We start from the raw sequence: 22,305 nt of genomic DNA, 5'->3' as shown, positions 1-22,305 counted from the left end.
ATTCGGGAACCCCCTAGCATCATATACAAGTTTTTCACACCAGTCTACACCACGTCTCCACTTGGCCAATGCCGGTGGCACTCTGGCTTTCCAATCCACCATAATATCTCTCTTGGCCACCAGACAGGCCACTCCCAGGAAGACATGGTTTGCTCTTCCCAGCCCCTCCTCCCCTATGGCCCCCAGCAAGAGTGGCAACGGAGCTGCCTCCACCTCAGTATGCAGGACTTTCGAGACCTCCCTCACGACCGCCCTCCAATAAGTCATTATGTCTGGGCAAGCCCAAACCATGTGGAAAAAATGAGTGTCCGGGCATGAACATCGGGGGCAGTCAGCCGTGGGCCGGAGGCCTGCCTAAAGAGCCTTTTGGGGGTAAGATATGCTGTATGCAAGTAGAGGGTCTGTAGCAGTTGAAATCGGGATGTCATGGTTAGGGTCCGGGGGGCCATTAACGACTCCCTTCAGTCCTCCTCTTCCATAGGTCCCACCCATTCCTCCCATTTCTGCTGAAGCCCCTGAAGTGTAGGGGTAGTATTAGCGATCAGAGATCGGTAAATTTGAGAGACTCCCCCCCTGTCCAGGTTCCCCATCAGTACCTTCGCCTCCATGGGACTGTATTCTGGAATATTTTCTCCTGTTTGGATATGTACTAGCAGGGCGTGACGAAGCTGTAGATACTTGTGAAATTGGGTCCTATTTAGTGAATAGAGTCCCTGAAGCTCTTCAAAGGATCGCATGTGTGACCCCCCCCAAACGTCACCAAGTGTGGAGATCCCAATGCTATCCCATCTCTGGAATCCCTCCAGTCCTGAAACCTCTGTCAGCTGTCTCCCCTGCCATAGTGGGGTCTGCTGGGTGAGGCGGCCCCACCAGCCCGACACTTTCTGGGCCGCGCGCCAAACCACCAGGACCACCTTAGTCATGTCCGGGGCGTCTCGGGAAACCAGGCCACCATATAGTACGTTGAAGACCCCGGGGTAGCCCATTGTTTGGAGCTCCAGTCTGTATGCAGGGTCTGTCCAGCCTCCTCCCAGCCAGTCATTAATCACGAGCAGGTCCATTGCGAGGTGATAGAAGTAGATACTGGACATTCCCAACCCTCAGTCGTAAACATCGATTTGGCAAGTAATAAGGGCCAGTCTGGGACGAGTGCTGTGCCATAAAAACTGACGCGCCACCGTGTCCATCTCCCTGAACCATTTCCCGGGAACTGGATATGGGAAGTATTGCAGTAAGTAGAGGAACCTGGGAAGAATCATCATTTTGTAAAGCGCTATTCTACCAAGCAGATTGAGGGGTAGGTTCCGCCATCGCTGGAGGTCATCTTTGATGTTCCTAGTAAGTGAAGCAACATTTAGTTCCCATGCCAGTTCTGGTAGCAGGGCTATGTGCACACCTAGGTACTTAAAGCTGTTGCGTCGAATTGGGATGTTTTGTTGCCAATCAACACATTCTCTGGAGGGATGCAGGGGAACCAATTAGGATTTGCCAGGGTTCAGTGTCTGGGATTTGCAAAATTCGCGGACCACTCATGGCCGGGTTAGAGAAGTATATAAGGACGTCGTCCACGTATAGTGCCACACGATCCTCTGGGCCCGCAGGCCAGGACCAGCCACAATCAGGGGGTCTTCTCACAGTAATTTCACCAAAGGTTCTATCGCGAGTGCGAAAAGCAACGGGGACAGTGGGCATCCCTGACGAGTGCCCCGATGGATGGGGAACGGGTCAGAGACCACGCAGTTCACTTGGATTCAAGCGGTCGGGTTGGAATCGAGTAGCCTCACAAGACCACATAATCTAGAACCTATTCCATTACTTAACAGGACATGCTCCAGGTAGGACCAGTCCATGGTAGCGAAGGCTTTCTCAAAGTCAAGTAAGAGAAGAGCCAGAGGGGACCGGGTCAGAACCCCGCGGTGTGCCAGGGCAACGTGCAGCCGCCTAATGCAATGTCTGGTGCTGCGCGAGGGCATAAATCCGCATTGGTCAGGGTGTACCAGCGAGGGGAGCGCTTCCTTTAACCAAGAGGCAAGAATAGTCGATAGCAACTTAATCTCGGGGTTTAGGAGAGAGCTGGGTCGATACACCGAGCAGTTGCGCGACGGAGGTTGGGTCTTGGGGATCACCATGATTGTGGCTTGGTCGATCCCAGAGGGGAAACAGCCTTTTCTCTCTGCTTCTTCATACATATTAAGCAGGTGGGGGCCCAGGATATCACCACATCTGCCATAGAGCTCTGCCGGGAAGCCGTCTGGGCCAGACGTCTTACCCGTTGACAAGTTGGCTATCGCCTCTGTGATCTCTGCGAGGGTTAGGGCCTCGTCCAGGCCTTTGCAGGGTCGCCTGCGAGACCCTGGGAAGGACAATGTCGTTTAGGAGAGGAGACTCCCTTTCAGCTGGTGGCCGGGGGCGCTTCGCATATAACCGTGTATAGTAAGAGGCGAAGCTCTGTGCGATATCGCTGGGTGTCCTAGCAAGTGTTCCTGACTCATCGGTGATCTCGGAGATAACTCTGTCAGCTAGTGGTCACGTGGCCAGCCAATGTAGGAGTTTTCCGTTCTTGTCTCCCCAGCCGTACACTCGGGCTGCCGACGCTCTCCAAGCATGTTTCGCGGATTCTAATCTCCTCCCTGACCATGGTGAGTTGTCTCAGACTGGAGGCTGATGCGGCGACCGCGCCCTGGCACTCAAGGCTCAACGCCCTGGCCTCCAGCTCCGACACTTTTGAATTGCGAGCACGTTCCCGTACGCGAAGATGATGTTTGGCATACCCCCTGAGAGTAGCCTTACATGCCGCCCAGACTATGCCCGGGGACTGCACCGAACCTAGGTTTTGTTCAAAGTATTGGGTGAGATGGTCTCTGACCTCGAGGGTGTAGTCGCCATCTTGTAGGTACCATGGTTTTAGTCGCCACATCGGACGCCGAGTAGGGTCTGCGCCACCCAGCCGGATCCGCAATGGCGAGTAGTCTGAAACCCCACGGGGTAGTATCTCCACCCCAGTGACGTTAGAGATATCTAGTGCAGGCATAAACACAAGGTCAATTCTAGCCTGCGACTGGTGGGCGGCTGATGTGTGTGTGTATTGTCGCATCCTGGGATGCCAGGTTCTCCAAACCTCGCATAGGCCAAGGCTCTCAGCCCAGCTACTCAAGCTCAACGCCCGACCAGACCGGCTGATGGATATACTCCCGGAGACGTCCAGCCTGGGATCCAGGACGGAGTTAAAATCTCCTCTTATTAGCGTAGATCCGTGGGAAAGGCCTGCCAGCACCTGGTGGAGTGTAAGTAAGAAATATTCAAACCCGGTAGGGGGAGCATAGGCACACACAAGGTTAAATGGCAACCCATGAAGTGATCCGGTCACCACCACGAATCTTCTTGCGGGTCGGACCGCGTGGCGGTAACCACCATGGGTAGCGAGCAGTGGAGTAGAATAGCCACCCCCCTGGAGCCCCTTGAGAATCCCGGGTGGTAAACCTTGTCATGTCCTCCTCGTGCCTGCATAGGGCACTTAGTGCCAAGCAGGTGGGTCTCCTGTAGCAAGACCACAGAGGGAGCGTATCTGCGAAGGGTGCTGAACACTGCGGACCTCTTGATCTTATCTAGGAGGCCATTTACATTCCATGAAAGGACCTGCTTCAGTGAGGGCCATGCGTGCAGTGTGTCGGTGTACTGAGGTGTCGGGTACCCGTCAGTGGGCCCAGGGACGACCGTCTCAAACAAAGAAAAGAATTACAAAATTAACAAAGGAAACTTATTGAAACAACATTACTTATCCCCATTGTAAACTTCTCACCCCCCAACCCCCCCACCCCATACTTCTACCCAGGAAGCATCTGTTGCCCAACTACCCAACCAAAACAACACAGCCAGATGGACTGTCATTGGAGTGGAGTGGTGGACCCCTCCATACAAGTGGAATATATGCAATCAATTGATGGAAGCTAAAGCTCTATGTGATGAGTGATAAACAAAACATTGGACAGTATGTCTGGCTCTGCTCCATTCCACACATGCCAGCGCCGGGCGGCGTAGGTCGTCCCCAGCGTGTCACGGGTCAGCCCGTGAGCCCGTTGTTAGCCAAATGCAGGGGACTGGCTTAGGCGGTCTCCATCCAACATCTGTACCGGATCTCGGGCCTCCGGAGCGCCCGTGTGGTCACCTCCCGCCTGGGAGACGGATCTTGGTCCCATGTCCTCGTCTATAGGGTTGTTGGGGGCCCCCCGTCTCCCGCGTCGAGACCTGGTGTGCCTTCGGCCTCTTCGTGTGCCCGTTCGGGAGGCGGGACTGTGTCCCGGGGAGCACCCCCCGCTGGGCCAGGAGGGCCTCTCTGGCTCCCAATGCCCTCCTCTGTCAGCCAGTCACATGCTTCCTCAGGCGTCTCAAAAAAGTATGCTTTACCGACCATGATGACTTTTAGGCGTGCAGGAAAGAGGAGCATGTATGAGAGTTGCATCACCCTAAGTTTTTGCTTGACTTGTTCGTATGACCGACGTTGAGTTTGGACCTCTCGGGTGTAGTCAGGGAATATTAAAATTTTGTGGTTATCCCAGTGAAGGTCGGTGGAGCACCTGGCTTCCCTGAGGATGTTGTCCCGGTCCTTGAAGTTGAGAAAACGTGCGATCATTGGCCTTTTAGGTCCGCCCGGAGGGGGCCGCGGAGCCAGGGCCCTATGCGCCCACTCGATTGCAAACTAGGGTGAGAGAGTTTGCTCCGGCATCTAGGACCTGATCCAGCTCTCCAGAAACTCGGGAGCTTTATTATCTTCTGCTCCTTCCTTAAAGCCAATGAGGCGCAAGTTGTTACGCCTGGAGCGGTTTTCGGCATCTTCGGAGCAACGGTGCAATTCGCCGGTTCGGGTTTGCAGCTGGGCTACCTTGGTCCTGAGATCGGCCAGATCGTCCTCAGTCCTGGAGACGCGGCCCTCCACTTCAGTGATTCGGCCCACTGCATTTCTGAGGTCTTGCCTTATGAGACCCATGTCCTCTCACACTTCCCCAATTTTAGTCTCCACAGCCAGTTGCGATGACTGGATTGCCTGAAGGATAGCGTTCAATCCATCCAGGGCAGGGCCTCCGGAGGCCGCATCTCCGTCACTCCGGGAGGCCGCTGGCTTGGTGAATTGATTGATCTTCTGTTGGGAAGCCGATGGCTGCCTAGTCGCTCTGTCCTTTCCCATGACTCCTCGAGGGGTCAGCCTGGGCATCTATTGTGCCAAGTGGCTTGCGCAACTGAGTCTTGGTTACGCTGTGGCTCCTTACACTCACCGACTCTCGGGGGCCACCTCGGGGGGATCCCTGTGTCAACCAGACAGCCACAGGGGAGGCCGCTAACCGATGTGGCTGTGCGGTGGGCTTACAGTTGCAGGGTCCGCCCTCCAACCCATCGAGATGGCGTCTCTAGGTGAAGCGTCGAGGTCCCAACCAGTTCCTCGGGGCCAGGGGGAGGCCGACCCAGCCCCGCCCGGTCCGCGGTAAGACCCCCCAGGTCGACTCGACCAGGTGCCCCTCACTCACAGAAACTGCAGCGAATGTTTGTTCCTCCAAGGGGGTCTCCGGAAGCAGGGCCTGAGCACCAGTAGTTACCTGTGGCTTGAATTCATCACAGCCGGTCCGCCACTACACCTCACCCACTCCACTCCGGTGCATCAGTGATCTTCTCGGCCCCCAGGAGACCCGGCCGCTCTCCCAACCAGGGGGGGGGGAAATCGTCATTCCCCTCACCACCACCCAGCCGAAAAACCCCGTCACTGCCCGGCGGCGGAGGGGGGACTCCAGGGCCTCCCACGGCCCACCAGGTATCATCTTGCGACACCCGGGGGGACCTGGTCCTCGTCTCATGGACTGTTCGCTCCCGTGCACATCAAGACAGCCAGCCGTCACCCATCATCGTGACAGGCAGGCCAGCTCGCTCCTCTCCACTTCCTCTGTCTCCCAGGGGGCGCTGCACCTCAACTCACGCAGCCTAGGACCTATCCCCAGCCCCAGGGGGATGCCGCCTCCTCACTCCCGGGTCCAAGTCTCAACCCGTCCCCAAAGTCCAGGGGGCAGGCCAGCAGCCTCCGGATACCTTCTCCCCAGCGCCGTCTGGTGGCGGGGGAGGGGCCCCAAGGCCTCTTGCGCCCCAATGATATCTTGCGGGGCTCGGCCGTGCCCCCGCGGGCCCTCCGCACCCTTGCGTCAGGCCGGCCAGCCGCCGCCCGGGCCTACTTCAGACGGGGCCCGATCATCCTCCTCACCTTCTTCTGTATCCCAGGGTGCCGCGCCCCCGTCCAAGCGCTTCGGGGAGACTCCTCGCCCCGGGGGACCGTCGTCTCTACCTGTCCGGGACTCTGCTCCGGCCGGTCCGGAAGTCCAAAGGGCCGGCCCGCGGCCGTCAGGGCTCCCTCAGCTGGCCACCTCCACCACCAGTCCGCTGGGTCCGTGTGGAGATTCACACGCCGGGCCGTGCTACCAGACTCCAGGCCTCCTCACTGTCTTCCCCTGCTGACGCGCCCTGCCCGGGAATCCGGGCCGCGACTCGGAGCGCGATGGGGCGGCCCCGACCGCCATCTTAGCCGCGAAGTCGGCTCAAACCTTTGTAGGCGTGCAGGCACCATAGTGCGGTGTCTCGCAGCTCGCCGGGATCACCGCCAGTCAGGGAGCCCACAAGGGCAGCTGAGAACACGGAGCAGAACCAGGGATGGCGGCTTCCTCAGGCGGATGACGGAGGGGTCCGGAGCACTCAGAGTGCGACCGCCATCTTGACGCCCAAAGCCACGCCCCCTCCTGCTCTTTTAACCTTGGTTTTTATGGTCCTCCTTGTGCTAGTCCCCAGGGAATTGGACCACATTCTACTTATCCACCAGGGCCCCTCTGGATTTGATCCTCCAGTGATGAAAAAACAGCAATAGTGAGATAAATGGGTGGGGAGGTCAGGGTGCTAGAGAAAGAAGCATAATGTGGAATCAAGTCTAAACAATATTGGTATTTGACAACACTGACATTCTGCAGTGCTGATAGCAGGTTTTTAAGGAGCATCTTGGGTTCCAGCCCTTATTCTTTTGCAGATTAAGCACTGCTCTTTGGATAAGAGAACAACTCTCTGGTGACAGTTATTACAGGCAGGAGAGCAATCCTTCTGACTTGAAAGATGGTACATCATGGGCTGCAAGCAGTAAATCTATGCTTCGGGTTACAGAGATGTTAGAGTGTGCACCTTAAACAGCAGAGATGCCCCTCAGGTTAGCCAAATGCTACCAGTGTGAATGTCATACTTTAGTGCTATCACTCAGAAAAGAACAGGAGTGCACTTCTGACAACAGAGTTATCACTCAAGAGTCATAGGACACCAAATTAGAGATAAGAGATATGATTCAGTGCACAAAGAACTTACAGCCTAGCACTTAAAACAGCAGTGCTGTCAATTAGGTTATACCAATGCCATATGTGGGAACACTCAACAACTGAGCTACCCTTGCAGTACGCTGGTCAGTGACTGCTGTCCTCCCTGGCTCCTCTGGCTGCTGCTGCCTCTGACTTTTGCCTGGGATGAACTGAGAGCCTCTTGACTCTCAGTTCGAGGCCCTCCTCCACCTGCAGGCTCATTCCTGCGCCTCATCCCTGGTGGTCTAGTGACCATCACAAGTAAGTATTTTCTCTCTGTCGCTCTTTTACTCTTGCTTATTCTGCCTTCTCTCACTAGTTTTTCCTTTTCTTTTCCATCTCTCCTACCTTTCCTCTGCCCTCTTTCACTCTTGCTTTTTCTGCCTGTTCTCACTAGTTTTTTCTTTTCTTTTCCTTCTCCCCTCCTTTGTTCTGCCCCCTTACCCACCCGCAAAGCACTTATCTGCCCTCCCGCCTCCCAGCTGACCGCTCCCCTCCCCTTCTTAATGGCAGCGGCAGCACTGTGAGAGGGAAACTGCACTGACCTCCTGGTCAGCGTCTGCTGCCCTCCCCAGCTCCTCTGACTGCTGCTGCCTCTGCCTTTTGCCTGGGATGAACTGAGAGCCTCCTGACTCTCAGTTTGAGGCCCTCCTCCACCTGCAGGCTCATCCCTGCACCTCATCTCTGGTGGTTTAGTGGCCATCACAAGTAAGTATTTTCTCCCTGTCACTCTTTAACTCTTGCTTTTTCTGCCTTTTATCACTAGTTTTTCCTTTTCTTTACCTTCTCCCCTCCTTTCCTCTGCCCCCCTCCCCGCAAAGCACCTTTCCTGCCCTCTGGCCTCAGCTGACCACTCCACCTGCTCCCCTCCCCTTCTTAATGGCAGCTGCAGTGCGGCCACGCCTCTGGCGCGTGAGAGGCAAGCCCACCTGTGCCTGTCAATGTCTGGTCTGTGCCCAGACCGCGCCCAGTGACAGGAACCCTGGATCTCCACTAAACCACCCCCTGGCCTTCCTCGGTTACGATGCTAAGACCCATCTCTGCCTTAACACCGGACGTCTCCGCAACTGCTGCATCATCTCCCCCAATAGCACCCACCGTCTTTTCACATGCAGGAACTGGAACTTCAGTGCCAGCCTCAACAAGCTGATGGTACTCTCCACACACAGAGATACCAACAACCTCCACGACCCAATCAACTGCCTATTCCTGAACATCCGCTCCCTCCACAAACACACCACCTAACTCTGGGATTTGATCAACACCATCCGAATAGACATTGCTTCCTTTACTGAGACCTGGACCAACCTCACCTAGGAACTAGACATTCCCATCTCCATTCCCAACGGACACAGCATCCTAAGGGGGGACCAGCCCATCCACCTGGGGGAATGACTCACCATCATACACAGGTTCTCACTATATGTCAAGGCCGCCCCAGAAGAACAATGCACCACCATGGAACACTTTCACTTCCTAGTCCACTCCAACCACAACTCCTCCATCCGTGGCACCCTGGTGTACAGGCCACCTGGCCCCCGCCCCGCTTTCATAGACGGTGTTGTAGACATTGCTACCCTGCAGGCCCTGGTGTCAGATGACTACCTCCTCCTCAGCAACCTGAATTTCCACCTCAAGGACCATGACGATCCAAACACCACTGCTCTACTCGACAACCTCGCCATCCTGAGCCTCAGACAGCTGGTCTGCACACCCACACACATCGCAGGACACACACTGGACCTCATCTTCACCTCAGGCAACCGGATCACCATTGAGACCATCTCCACCCCAGACTGGACCGACCACTGCTGCATATATTTAGCAATCACCACTCACAGCAGCCGCACCCGCACCCCCACGATCCCCCAGAAGGAAATGGAACAAAATCACCAACTGGCAACTCACCTCATCTCTTGCCAAATCCCTCCCTACTCTCTCCTCTCTCTTCCCTCTGATGACGCCAACACAGCAGTGCGCAATCTCAATGCATGGATCACCGAATGTGCCAACACTCTAGCCCCCCCTCCGGCTGACATCAGGCAAACATGTACCTAAGAAAGCCAGCTGTTTCACCACTGAACTCCAGGAATCAAAGTGTGCCTGCAGACGTTTAGAGAAAAAATGGAGGAACAGCCAAACGAGCGAAGACCTCGCCTCCTGCAGAGCCACAACCGCTGCCCACTATAAAAAAAGAACGCAAGGAAGGACGCACTCCGGGAGCGCATGAACTCCTCCACACACAACTCTAAGGAACTCTTCTCAGTCATCAACGAGTTGATAGAGCTCCCCTCTGAAGCCCCCAGCACCCCCCCCGTCACAGGACCTCTGCGACAAACTCTACACCTTTTTCCACCTTTTTCCACCGCAAGACCCAGGACATCTACGACAGCTTCCTCCTGGAAAATCCTGCCACTGGAACCTGTGACCGACTCACCCCCCCAGAACCCACCCAGACCATCCACAGCTGGTCCACGCTCACCATGGGGGAAACAGTCAGCATCATGAACAGCACCCACTCCGGAGCCCCCACGGACCCCTGCCCAGACCACATATACATCAGAGCCAGGGCATCCATTGCCCCAGAGCTCCGGAACACAATCAACTGCTCCATCAACACCGGCACCTTCCCCGAGGACTGGAAACATGCCAAAACACGCCCTCTCCTGAAGGAACAATCTGCCGACCCATCAGAACTAAAGAATTTCTGGCCCATCTTGCTGCTACCCTACCCCACCAAAGAACTGAAGAAAGCAGTCAACACACAACTACGCAATTTCATCAAGGCCAACAACTCCCTAGACAGCTCCCAGTGCGGCTTCCGCAGCAACCACATCACGGAGACAGCCCTCCTGGCGGCCACTGACGACATCCGATTACTCCTAGCCCACGTCCACACTGCAGCCCTCATACACCTCAACCTTTCAGAAGCCTTCAACACAATCTCCCAAAGCACTCTACGCACCAGACGCCACGAAATAGGAATCTGCGGAAGAGCCCTGGAATTGATCCACTCCTTCCTCTCTGGGAGGACGCAGTGGGTCATACTCCCGCCCTACACATCCAGACCCACAGGAGTCAACTGCGGAGTCCGCCAAGGATAAGGATCCTCTCCGAGTCCCACACTGTTCAACGTATACATGGCCCCTCTTGCAGCCATCGTCAGAAGCCAAGGTATTAACATGTTATATGCCAATGACACACAACTCATCATTTCCCTGACCGAAGACCCAAAATCTCCAAAAGAAACTTCCACTCAGGAATGGAAGCCGTCGCCACCTGGATGAGAGAAAGCTGCCTCAAGCTCAACTCCGACAAGATTGAGCTCATCATCTTCGGAAATGCCACCTCAGCCTGGGATGACTCCTGGTGGCCCACATCCCTCAGCGCCCCCCCCTGCACCAACTGAGCATGCCCGCAACATAGGCATCATCCTTAACTCCTCCCTATCCATGACCCACCAGGTAAACTCAGTAGCCTCCTCCTGCTGGCACACACTCCGCAAACTTCGGAAGATCTTCAGATGGATCCCAGCAGACTGTCAGATGACAGTCACCCATGCCTTAGTCACAAGCAAGCTCCACTACGGCAATGCCCTCTACACCAGCACCTCGACTAGAAACATAAAAAAACGACAACTCCTCCAGAACGCCACCGCCAGGCTTATTCTGGACTTCCGACACCGTGAACACTTCTCCCAACACCTGAGGACCCCCCACTGGGTCTTGGTGGAGAAACAGATCACCTTCAAGCTACTCACCCACATGTACAAGGCCATAGACTACCAGCCTACCTGAACAACTGTGTCTCCTTCCACACCCCCGCCAGATCCCTACGCTCCACCCAGATGGCCCTGGCCACCATCCGTCGCATCCACAAAACCACTGCTGGAGGACGATCCTTCACCTACATTGCAGCAAAGAGCTGGGACAACCTCCCCCTGCACCTCAGACAAAGCCTGTCGCTCACCATGTTCTGGAAGAACCTCAAGACGTGGATCTTTGGATGAGGCCCTGCCCCTCCCCCCCAGTGCCTTGAGACCATCACAAGTGAGTAGCCACACTTTACAAAAACTGATTTATTGATTGATTGATACGCTGATGTAAGATTCAAATGTAAGATTCAAATGTAAGACAACAGATCTGTCTCTGGTTACAGATGTAACCCTCATACAAAATAGACCCGACAGAATTCATTTATGATAGGCTTGTGGGCTGTAGACAGGTGAGCAACTACTTGGGATCTACAGATGATGTTTGTAAGATTTTTAAACTACTCTTTTAATGGATTATTTAATGGATGTAAGGACTATCGGGTGGTGTAACATGGTGTTAGGGTGTTAGCAGAGGAAATCCTTAGAAAGTGGTTGCAAGTGGGGGACTAACAGTGGTTAATTTGTAGAGTGCCAGGGCTATTGCTAGGAGGTGACTGCAGCTTGTGCTACCCATTGCCACTGCCATCGCTGCCAGTGACAGAACTAACACAACTACTTACTAGTAACCCCCTACAGGATGATAAAAGCTTTTAGGGTTGTTCAAGCAGCAGGTATTAGTCATTTTTAATGCATATTGTATTACTAAAAAACTGTTGCTGTGTTCATTTCTAATTTCAACAGTAATAAGTGCCAGAGTTGGCAACTAATTGGCAGTGCTGAGCACCACTGGCTCATATTAAGCACTGCAGACTAACTAATTTTGTTGCTGTACTTCGGTCACTGTCTGCCACAGAGTCTTTTGTTCCATCTCCATACTGTTGATGTTGACATGCCAGAACTAGACATACTAACGTGATTCTCTTTCTGTAGAAACCTTCCAAGATCTAAACTGTTGTGCAGAGGGTTCAGCCAATCCTACTTTACACAGTTCTAACGGTATAACAGTTTTGTATGATGTAGAAAAGACCATCGTATTAACCAGCAATGTGGATGTGTGTGTTAATATATGTGTGTCAGTGTGTGTTGTGACCTACAAGTGAGCCTAACATACCATAACAAAAAATGCATGTTTAGTTACAAAATGTATCCATTTAACTGATAACTCTGTGAATATTTTAATGAATATAATAAACAACCAGTGAACCTGAAAGCATGTCTACTTACAGACTTTGTACTCCCTTCTGAAATTTCCTCTTCCGGGGGTTCCAGTTTAAGGTCCTGGTGAGATAAAGATAATACATGAAAAATGTGTTTATGAAATAAAGTAGGCATGTTCAATAAATACGATGAAAGCAGTTATCTGTGCACACTGATCCAATGATACATGTTATATAAATCAGGGTAAAAAATTGCTCACAACAAAAACTTTCTTGAATACATTAGCAGGTTCATCACTTTAAATCAAAAGTTTCGCAAGAAGGAACTCTGTTTTTAAACACTTCTAGATAGCAGCTAGCGTTAAAAAGAGATAGATACGTGGGAGGTTCCTCCGCAATGGCGAAGGAGCTTCGCCCCACTAGTTCAGAGCCAGCAGCTGAAAAATGTAATTATATTTAATTATCATTTTGTTTTTCGGCTGAGCCAACATGTGCAGGGAGGGGTGGGGCTGGTCCATGGGAGGGGGGAGGAGGAGTGGAGTGAGTGCACTTAAAAGTGCACATTTCAGTTTAGCCAGCTGTATTAGGCCAGCCAAACTGACATGCACTTTTAGGTTTTTCCAACCTGGCTATGTTGCCCAGCCAGTTTGGAGAAACAGCGCAGACCCCAGTGCACTGTCAGAGCAGCAGACCAAGCCGCTTCGTGCAATCCTGACGCTGCTCTCATGCTAGGTATAGCATTACAGCAGCACCAAGATTGTGTGGGGAGCCTGTGCTGGTGTCCCAGGGATTGCTGGAACACCAACAACCATTGGGAGAGGAGCGAGGCAGCCAGTGGCGGATAGGTAAGATTTTTAAAAATTATTTTTATTATATGGGTGTATGGATGGAAGTGTGAGTGCATGCATGACTTGATAAATGTGTGGGTCCTTGAATGGAAGAAGTGACAAGGGAATTGTGTGGGGCACAGGTGGTGTATGGGGGCAAAGGGATTAAGAGGACAGCAGAAGATAGTATGTGAGGGCGAGTGTAGGGACGTCAGACTGTCCCAGTGAAGGCAGCACTGAGGAAGATGGTGCAATGTAGGGACTAGAAGCGTTTGATGAGAAAACAAATAACTATGGATGAAAGATTGAGTGAAAGTACACAGGGTTAGAGGGGTGTGTTAGCTTATGGTCAAGGACTAGCTTAGTGGGTGGAGTGAATGAACAAACGAGGGATACAACAGCAGAGTCTAGAAAAGGTGTCAATGTACACGGTAGAGACAGTGAATGGGTGAGTGACAGAGGGCAGGGATAGATGGTTGGAGGATTAGTGATTGCACAGAGAGATGGCTAATCACATAGCATCATGACAATAAAATGAAAATAGTCCTTCGGGCTATTCCAAAATATGGATAGCTGTAAGAGCCAACATGAAAGCTGTGCACACAAACACATATATACAGATAAAACATTAGAGGCACACAGGTGCACACAGATCAGATATATAAAGGAGCACTATAATAATCAGATACACGACTGATACATGTATGTCTCTTGAGGGAAGTTAATGAAATATTTCTATATAATCTAATGGGTCCTGGATTTCGAGCTTACACAAATGTGATTCTTACTCATTGCCATATTCTATAAACCCAATATTTGCACTTTATACTTCAATGGACACACACACACACACGCACACACAGCCTCCCAAGAGAGGGGATTACTGGTCATGTTATGTTATATCATGGTATCTTGACCTTACTATTACCTGGGAGGGTATCCTGGTGCCCCCAGGGTGGGGGTTCGGGTAGTTGTGTTTTTAGGGACAGGGGTGGGGGGGTTGGGGTAGTTTTGTTTTTAGGGCTGGTGGGGGTCAGTTGTTTACAGGGCAGGTGGGGCGCTCAGGGAATGTTTTTGGGCTCAGGGTGGGTGGGGTCTCAGGGTAGTTCAGTTTTTAGGGGCAGATGTGGGGGGTAAGGGTAGTTTTGTTTCTAGAGGTAGGGCAGGGGGTCGGGGTAGTTTTGTTTTTAGGCCAGGTGGGGGGGCTCAGGCTAGTTTCCTTTTTAGGATGGGTGGGGGGTTTGGGATAGTTTTCTTTTTAGGGGCTGGGGTAGTTTTGTTTTTGGGGGCATTCAGGTCTGGGTATTTTTTTTTTTAGGGCTGGTGGGGGGTTGCTTGTTCATAGGGCGGGTGGGGGGTTGGAGGTGGTTGTAAGGCTCAGGGTGGGTGGGGGTGTCAGGGTAGTTCAGCTTTTAGGGGCAGTGGTGGGGGTTGTGATAGTTTTGTTTTTAGAGGTAGGGTGAGGGGTCGGGTAGTTTAGTTTTTAGGCAGGGTGGGGGGTCAGGCTAGTTTTGTTTTTAGGATGGGTGGGGGGGTTCGGGCTGGTTTTGCTTTTAGGGGTGGAGTGTGGGGGTCGAGGTAGTTTTGTTTTTAGGAGCTGGGTGGGGGAATCGGGGTAGTTTTGTTTTTAGGGGCATTCAGGTCTGGGTAGTTTTGTTTTTAGGGCTGGTGGGGGGTTGGTTGTTTATAGGGTGGGTGGGGGGTCGGAGGTGGTTGTAAGGCTCAGGGTGGGTGGGGGTGTCAGGGTAGTTCAGCTTTTAGGGGCAGGGGTGGGGGGTTGTGATAGTTTTGTTTTTAGATGTAGGGTTGGGGGTCAGGGTAGTTTTGTTTTTAGGCCGGCTTGGGGGTCAGGCTAGTTTTGTTTTTAGGATGGGTGGGAGGGGTTGGGCTAATTTTGCTTTTAGGGGTGGGGTGGGGGAGTCGAGGTAGTTTTTTTTTTAGGAGCTGGGGTAGGGGGACCGGGATAGTTTTGTGCTTAGGGGCATTCAGGTTGGGGTAGGTTTTTTTAGTGCTGATAGGGGTGTTGGTTGTTTGTGGTTATAGGGTGGGTGGGGGGGTCAGGGAAGGTTTTAAGGCTCAGGGTGGGTGGGGCAGTGTAGTTTTGTTTTCAGGGGCAGGGGTGGGGTGTTGGGGTAGTTTTGTTTTTAGGGCAGGTGAGGGGGTTGGTTGTTTTTATTGTGGGTAGTGGGTCGGGTAGTTCAGTTTTTAGGGGTGGGGTGGGGATGTCAGGGTAGGTTTGTTTACAGGGGCTGGGGTGGGGGGTTGGGGTAGTTTTGTTTTTAGGGGCGGGTGAGGGTGTCGGGTTGTTTTGTTTTTATGGCGGGTGGTGGGGTTGGTTGTTTTTAGGTTGAGTGGGGGTGGGAAAGGTTTTAGGGCTCAGGGTGGGTGAGGGTGTTGGCAAAGTTTTGTTTTTAGGGGTGGGGATGGGGTAGTTTTGTTTTTAGGGGCAGGGATGGGGGGTCGGATATAGTATCGATTTTAGGGCTGGCGGGGGGGTCGGTTGTTTATAGGGCGGGTGGTGGGTCAGGGAAGGTTTTAGGGCTCAGGGTGGGTGTGGGTGTTGGGGTAGTTCAGTGTTTAGGGACAGGGGTGGTGGGTCATGGTAGTTTTGTTTTTAGGCCAGGTTGGGGGGGTCAGGCAAGTTTTGGTAATGGGATGGGTGGGGGGGTCGGAGTAGTTTTGATGTTAGGGATGTGGGTCAAAGTAGTTTTGTTTTTAGGGGCTGGGGCAGGGGGGTCGGGGTAGTTTTGTTTTTAGGGACGTTTGGGTTGGGCTAATTTTGTTGTTTGGGCTGGTGGGGGGTCGGTTGTTTATAGGGCGGGTGGGGGTCGGGGAAGGTTTTAAGGCTCAGGGTGGGTGGGGGTGTTGGGGTAGTTATGTTTTTAGAGGCGGGGTAGTTTTGTTTTTAGGGCGGGTGGGGGGTTGGGGTAATTTTGTTTTTAGGGAGGGTGGGGGTGTCAGGGTAGATTTGTTTTTAGGGCAGGTGGGGGTTGGATAGTTTTAGGGCTTAGGGTGGGTGTTGGCGTAGTTTTGTTTCTAGGGGCAGGGTGAGGGGGTCAGGGTAGTTCTGTTTTTAGGGGCAGGGGTGGGGGGGTCGGTGTAGTTTTGTTTTTAGGAGCATTCAGGTCTGGGTTGTTTTGTTTTTAGGGCTGGTGGGGGTTGGTTGTTTATAGGGCTGGTGTGGGGTCAGAGAAGATTTTCAGGCTCAGGGTGGTTGGGGGTAGTTCAGTTTTTAGGGGTGGGGTGGGGGTGTCAGGCTAGTTTTGTTTTTAGGGGTGGGGTCAGGGTAGTTTTGTTTTTGTGGGGATGAGGGAGTTGGGGTCGTTTTGTTTTTAGGGCGGGTGGGGGTAGTCGGGCTAGTTTTGCTTTTAGGGCAGGTGGGGAGTGTTGGGGTAGTTTTGTTTTTAGGGGGAAGGGGGGGTCGTGTAGTTTGGTTTTAGGGTGGGTGAGGAGTCGGGGTAGATTAAGTATTAGGGGTGGGGTACTTTTAGGCCTTAAGGCAGGTGGTAGGATCAGAGTAGTTTTGTTTTTAGGAGCAGGGTGGGGGTAGTTTTAGTTTTTGGGCTGGTGGTGGTCGGGGTAGTTTAATTATTAGGGATGGGGTACTTTTGGGCCTTAGGGCGGGTGTGGGGTTGGCATGATAGAACCACGCATGTTGTTCCGACATATGCCTTTACTAGGCATGCTATTACAACCAAAAATCATTGTAAAGGCATGCTTGGTAAAGGCATGGTTCTCGCATGCATTGTTCCATCATACATTCGCGAGGGAGAAAGTGTGTGTGCGTTTTTGTCTGTGTATTTGTAGAAATCCCTTGTGTAATTCGAGAGCACTTGTAGCCAACTAGTTAATGAAAATATATTTATTAGGGGGGGTGTAATACGTTCAAACACCACCCCCTCCTCCCCATCTACGCCCCTGTTAGTTTGAAATAAATATGGACTGTAGAAGAAAATGACGTAGGCGTTGATATACTCATGTTGCTATTACATCGTATTTAAACTGTCATAGTTCACGTTTTTTGTGATGGGAACACCGCCTTGAAAATGAGTTCGGGCGGAGATAGAGTACTGGATTCAGAAAAGCAGACAGGAAACCCCGGGGTAGAAAGTTCTCTTCAGCAGGGTTGCCAAGCTGTGATAGAGAATAGTAGGAGTTTTCACATCGCACATGTACCCACACATTACTATGCAGACCTGTTTGAAACGTTAGATATTCTGAACATGAAAATGTGATTCATTAGCTGATAACTTGACCAACAGGCAAAATCTTAATACAAGATGAGAAAAACCCCGACATACAGTTTATGTTCCATGAGAGTTACACATTTTCCTTATCCCAGGTCCGGCATTTGAAACGAGCAATCAAATTCAGGAAAGGTGTTGTATGTATTACACAAAAAGGTCATCAGAACACAGACAGAAGAAGGCACATTGCCCTGCAAAGGCTTTGTCATTGTTCAGAATAGGAACAAGAAATGTCCTTTTGACAAGAGCGCTTCCTTCCTGTATGACATGTTTGCCTGTAAAGCGTATGTTCACCACGTGGGCATCTTTGTGCAGAAAGAGATTTATTCATACCCAATCCATTGGTACTCACCTTATCGACTTTGGACGGATGAAAGGCTAATTGGACCTACCAGAATTTGAATATGTGTCTGAGAGGTTAAACACAAATCCTAGAATAGGAACATTAGTTTATTGAGTCGCACCGCCGATTTTCACTGTTAATGCGCGATTATCACTTATGGAGTTTGTTGTATATTAGTGTGTACGGTATAGTGTTTTTTTTATTCTTTGGTTACGTGTTATGTTAGAGAATTGTTTTATGCTGTTGTTGCAATGGATGTTCTGGAATGTATTCAGGAGACAATTAGCCAGTAAATTTGCTAGCATCCAATCGGTTTGTCCTCTGCTGCTCTGATAAATTATTTTCTTTACGTTATCCTGGATGGTTTCACAACAAGTGGTAACGAAGAGGTAAAGGACATATTTGTTACACCTTGAGCAGCACATCAGTGTTATTGCCTTCAACTACGAACCTATGAGGTATTCAATCAATTTCCTATTTGGACGACACAGGGAGCAACTATTTAATTAATCGACGTTGAGCAACAACTTACTAATCATTTGGTGAGGCCATGTCTGGCTTCTTTTGTGATCTTTCTACTGAACGCTAAATTTCAGCACATCTTTTGAAGATTCTGCGTGCCGCATCCTACAACTGCTGCACATATGCTTAGGCGGAAGTCTCAGCATGCCTGTTAAGGAGGAGTTCCCGGTGCAAGCACTGTTCTGAGTTTCTTCTGTCACATGCTACATCAGGTGCCTTGGGCGTGGATTCCACATGTATCTCAGTGGAGTTCCGTCCCCGCATGGTCCTTGGATAAGGGGTGCGCTCTGCGTCTAACAAATTTGATGCACACCAGTGTTCCTCAACATGTGACGCCCACCACATAAAATATGCACCGCAGGCAGGTATTCTTTTGTTTTTCTTAAAGAGACTTGGCGTATTGGTTTGGTCTATGGTGACAGCTTTCTGGTGAACTTTGGCTGTTTCCACATTGTAGGTTTAATTTTGTTTTACCTAGGGCTGAAATTAAGATGCATGTTACCTTTAAAGGCATGAATGTTTTGGGTTGGAGAGATCAGCGGAAGCTCGGAATTACTTTTAACCCAAGAAGTAAAGAACCAATATTGCCTGTAGCTGAAACTGGAATGAAAGATTGGGTGGTCAGTCAGTTTTTTAAAGTAATCAATGACAAGTTGGAAAAATTGGAGGGCTTCACTCATAACCATTAAGATTAAATATGATGCTGTACCTGTGAACCAAAAACTGAGAGAGGTACATATCAACATAAGATAGCAATTAAAAAAAAGTTTGACAGCATGATTGATGATTTCCTAATTGAAGAGGTTGAGTCATCAGAAGAGGTTTCTCCTATAGTTTTGGCATGCAAGGCAGACAAAAGTTGGAAGTTGTGTGTGGATTTGCGAGCACTTACTGCTAATAGTAGTAGATTGTCATCCATTACCTAATATCAGTGCGATCATGAGTAGGTTATAAGTATGTTATCAACTTTAGATCTTTGACATGCCTGCCACCAAACTGAATTAATAAACATCTGACTGCATTTCTCGTTCTTCAAGGGCTAATTCAATTTAAGAGGATGCCTTTTGGGATGGCCAAAGTGGCATCCATGTTTCAAAGGGCAATGCTTTACATATTCAAGGACGTAGATAGATATATAAAATGTTTCCAGGATGATAGTCTTTTATTCTCCAGGGATGGGCAAGAATATTTAAAACACATTCAGGAGGTCTGCAGAATGTTGCAGATGTATGGACTCACTGTAAGAGAACGAGTGCAAATATGTCTGTGACTGTAGAATATTTAGGACATTCTTTGTTCAGGAAATTGTGGAGGCTCCCATGCTCAAGCCATTTTGTATGAATAGAGTCTGTATTGTTATAGTTCATGCCAGTTTCTATGGTACTGGATTTGTTTTGTCCTAGAAGTATGGGAAGGAAAATTGGTGCATTGCATTTGCACCAAACTCGCTGTGGTACTAAGGGGAGGTATACTGTGATTGAAAGGGAGATGTTGGCGTGCGTGTGTGGCCTATTGAACACTCCTGTAATTACATTTGGGAAGTAGATTTGTTCAGAGGATTGATCATAAACAGTTAAATGGGATCTTGTCTCCAGGACTGGATGGAATGCCACTGCATGTATTACAAGAGTACAATTTTAAGGCTGAATATGTTCAGTATAGGAGCATCGCCACGGCTGATTGTCTATTTAGGTTGCCTTGTTCACCAAGAAGGGGCCTGTTTGAGTTTGTTGTAATGAAAATGGTTGCTACTATCAAGGATACTTGAGTGGCAAATTCGAAGGAATATCAGAAGAGGTTTGAGCAGAAACTGTACTTAAGGATAGTCTGTTGCAGATGTTGAAAATGTATGTGAAGGGTGAGTGGCCCAAAGAGAAATGTTTACCCCCATAAGTTAGACTTTTCACATGGTGTCTGAAAGTAGAAGGTGATTTGATATTCAAAGGCAAAGGAGGGAAGTGTATTTCGCCAGATTCTGAAAAGATTTTAAGACTTGCACATTAAGGGTATTCTGGAATGTTGTAGAGGAAAAGAAGTACTCAGTCTTATATTTAATGGCTTTGTATGGATAGAATGGCAGAGGATATCCAGACAGGGAATGTGGTGTGTGTGTTAACATAGGTATGATGTTGAAGGTTGCTCCTGCTCCTTTGAAACCTGTCTCCTGTTTAAAGTTTATTGGCAAAAGCCCTTGATATTTCAAGATCATTAAAAAATATACAACATGAATCCAGATTTGTTCAATTTTTTACAACTGTCATTCGGAACTGACTGAGTACAAATTCATTGCTCATGTCACCTCACATGTGGTGATAGAGTTTTTCAGAGAAGCATTTGCTAGGCAAGGGTGTCTTGAGGTACTTTTTTTTTTACCAATAATAGAGTTGGGGTCACATGATATGGAAGAGTTTCTTTGAATTTGTTATATTAAACACATAACTAATGACCTGTATGAACCACAAGGGGATGGTCAAGCTGAGAGATTAAACTGTGTGCTTAAAGAAGGTGCTGAATGGGCACGTAAGTCTGGAGATGAATGGATTTTTTTTTTGAAGGAAAGGTTATGAATATTTCACATTAATCCCCATTCTGTTACTAAAGTCAGTACTTTCAGTTTGGTGAAAGGAAGCTATCCTGTTTCTAAGCTGTGCCCATAGTAAATAAAGAAGAAAAGGTCTATTGAAGTTAATAATGAAGTAGCTTTGAGAGTGAGAGAAAAGCAGGGGAAAATGAAACAAAGTTATGACAAGAAGTGGAAAGTTAAAAAAAAAAAACTGATTTCACTGCAGGGGGCTGGGTAAGAGTTCATAAACCAGAGCTCTTAATGTGGTTGAGCTTTGTAAGTGTTGAAAATAAACAAAAACAGTGTAGTCACTCAAGATGGCAAAGTGTGGGATGTGACAAGAGTGGTGAAGTGTAAGGGTGGTGCTGTTTCGAATGAAGAAGAGGCTGAGTTGAAGGAAAATCAGATGCTGTTCAAAGTTAACAGTCCTCTTCTATTTCACTCAGTACCAAGTAGTATGAACAATGGTGTTCTCCTGTGGAGGTGGAGTGTGAAAGTGGTGAGGTGGATAATGCTGGATTTGGTGCAGAAAACAATGTTTTTGCTGATGCTGAATATCTAGCATCTAGTTAAGGAGGCAGGCAGAATTAGATGCCCAGCTGTGAATTATGAAGACCATTCTTAATGCTATGCAGAGTATTTGTGGGCTCTTTGGGCCAGATGTACGACACTCAGTTTTTGCAACTCTCAATTTGCATTTTTTTGTGACACGCAAATTGTGAGTCGCAAACACTGATGCACAACAGTTATCTGAGGCACTGTTTGGGATTCCCAAATGGGTCAAAAGGGATCTGCCTCATTAGTATTCATAAGGCAGGTTGCAACAATTTGTGACCCATTGGGAATGATAGGCACTCACAGGGATGGTGGCCTGCTGGAGTCAGCAAATCACCATGTCTGTGACTGACTTTTAAATAAAGAAGTATTTCTTTTTAAATGGGATGCATTTCAATATTAAGCATTTTATTTTCATTTATTTTTTATTTTTTAGAGTGGGCAGTGGTCCATGGGACCACTACCTTCTCTGAAAAAGTGTTTGCACCCCATTCACAAAGGGGAAGGGATCCCTTAAGGACCCCTTCTCGTTTGTGAATCAGTTAAAGCCTCCTTCAAGGAGTCGGCATAGTATGAATGTTTTGCAACCACATTCCTGGTTGCCAAAAATTCATACATACCAGTGCGACTTGCTATTAGAAAGGGACGCCTTTTACATGCCCCTTCCTAATAGCTTCTCACAAATCCAATTTAGCTCTAATAGCTACTGACATTTAAAATAGGGTTGGTACATAGGGAAATGTGTTTTACCAGTCGCAACCAGTAAAATGTGTGGTACACATGGCCCTTTGTTTTTAGTTCTAAGATTTTAAGAGGAAAGATATCTTCAGTATTCTTGTGTAAATGGTAT

The 22,305-nt window shown here is 49.7% G+C and overlaps 1 protein-coding gene across 2 annotated transcripts in view; it reads right to left on the bottom strand.

Annotated features, from left to right (window-relative positions):
• NECAB1 (N-terminal EF-hand calcium binding protein 1) overlaps positions 1–22,305 on the bottom strand; it is a 1,270,485-nt gene that overhangs the window by 194,735 nt on the left and 1,053,445 nt on the right. For both annotated transcript variants that reach the window (XM_069220455.1, XM_069220456.1), the window contains one exon: positions 12,466–12,519. In XM_069220455.1, coding sequence (XP_069076556.1) covers positions 12,466–12,519 — 54 coding nt within the window. The remainder of the gene's footprint in view (positions 1–12,465; positions 12,520–22,305) is intronic.

This window comes from Pleurodeles waltl, chromosome 2_2 (genome assembly GCF_031143425.1).
Source record: "Pleurodeles waltl isolate 20211129_DDA chromosome 2_2, aPleWal1.hap1.20221129, whole genome shotgun sequence".
Lineage (NCBI taxonomy): Eukaryota > Metazoa > Chordata > Amphibia > Caudata > Salamandridae > Pleurodeles > Pleurodeles waltl.
The sequence above is the reverse complement of the archived record's forward strand: the minus strand, read 5'-3'. Positions and strand labels throughout refer to the sequence as shown.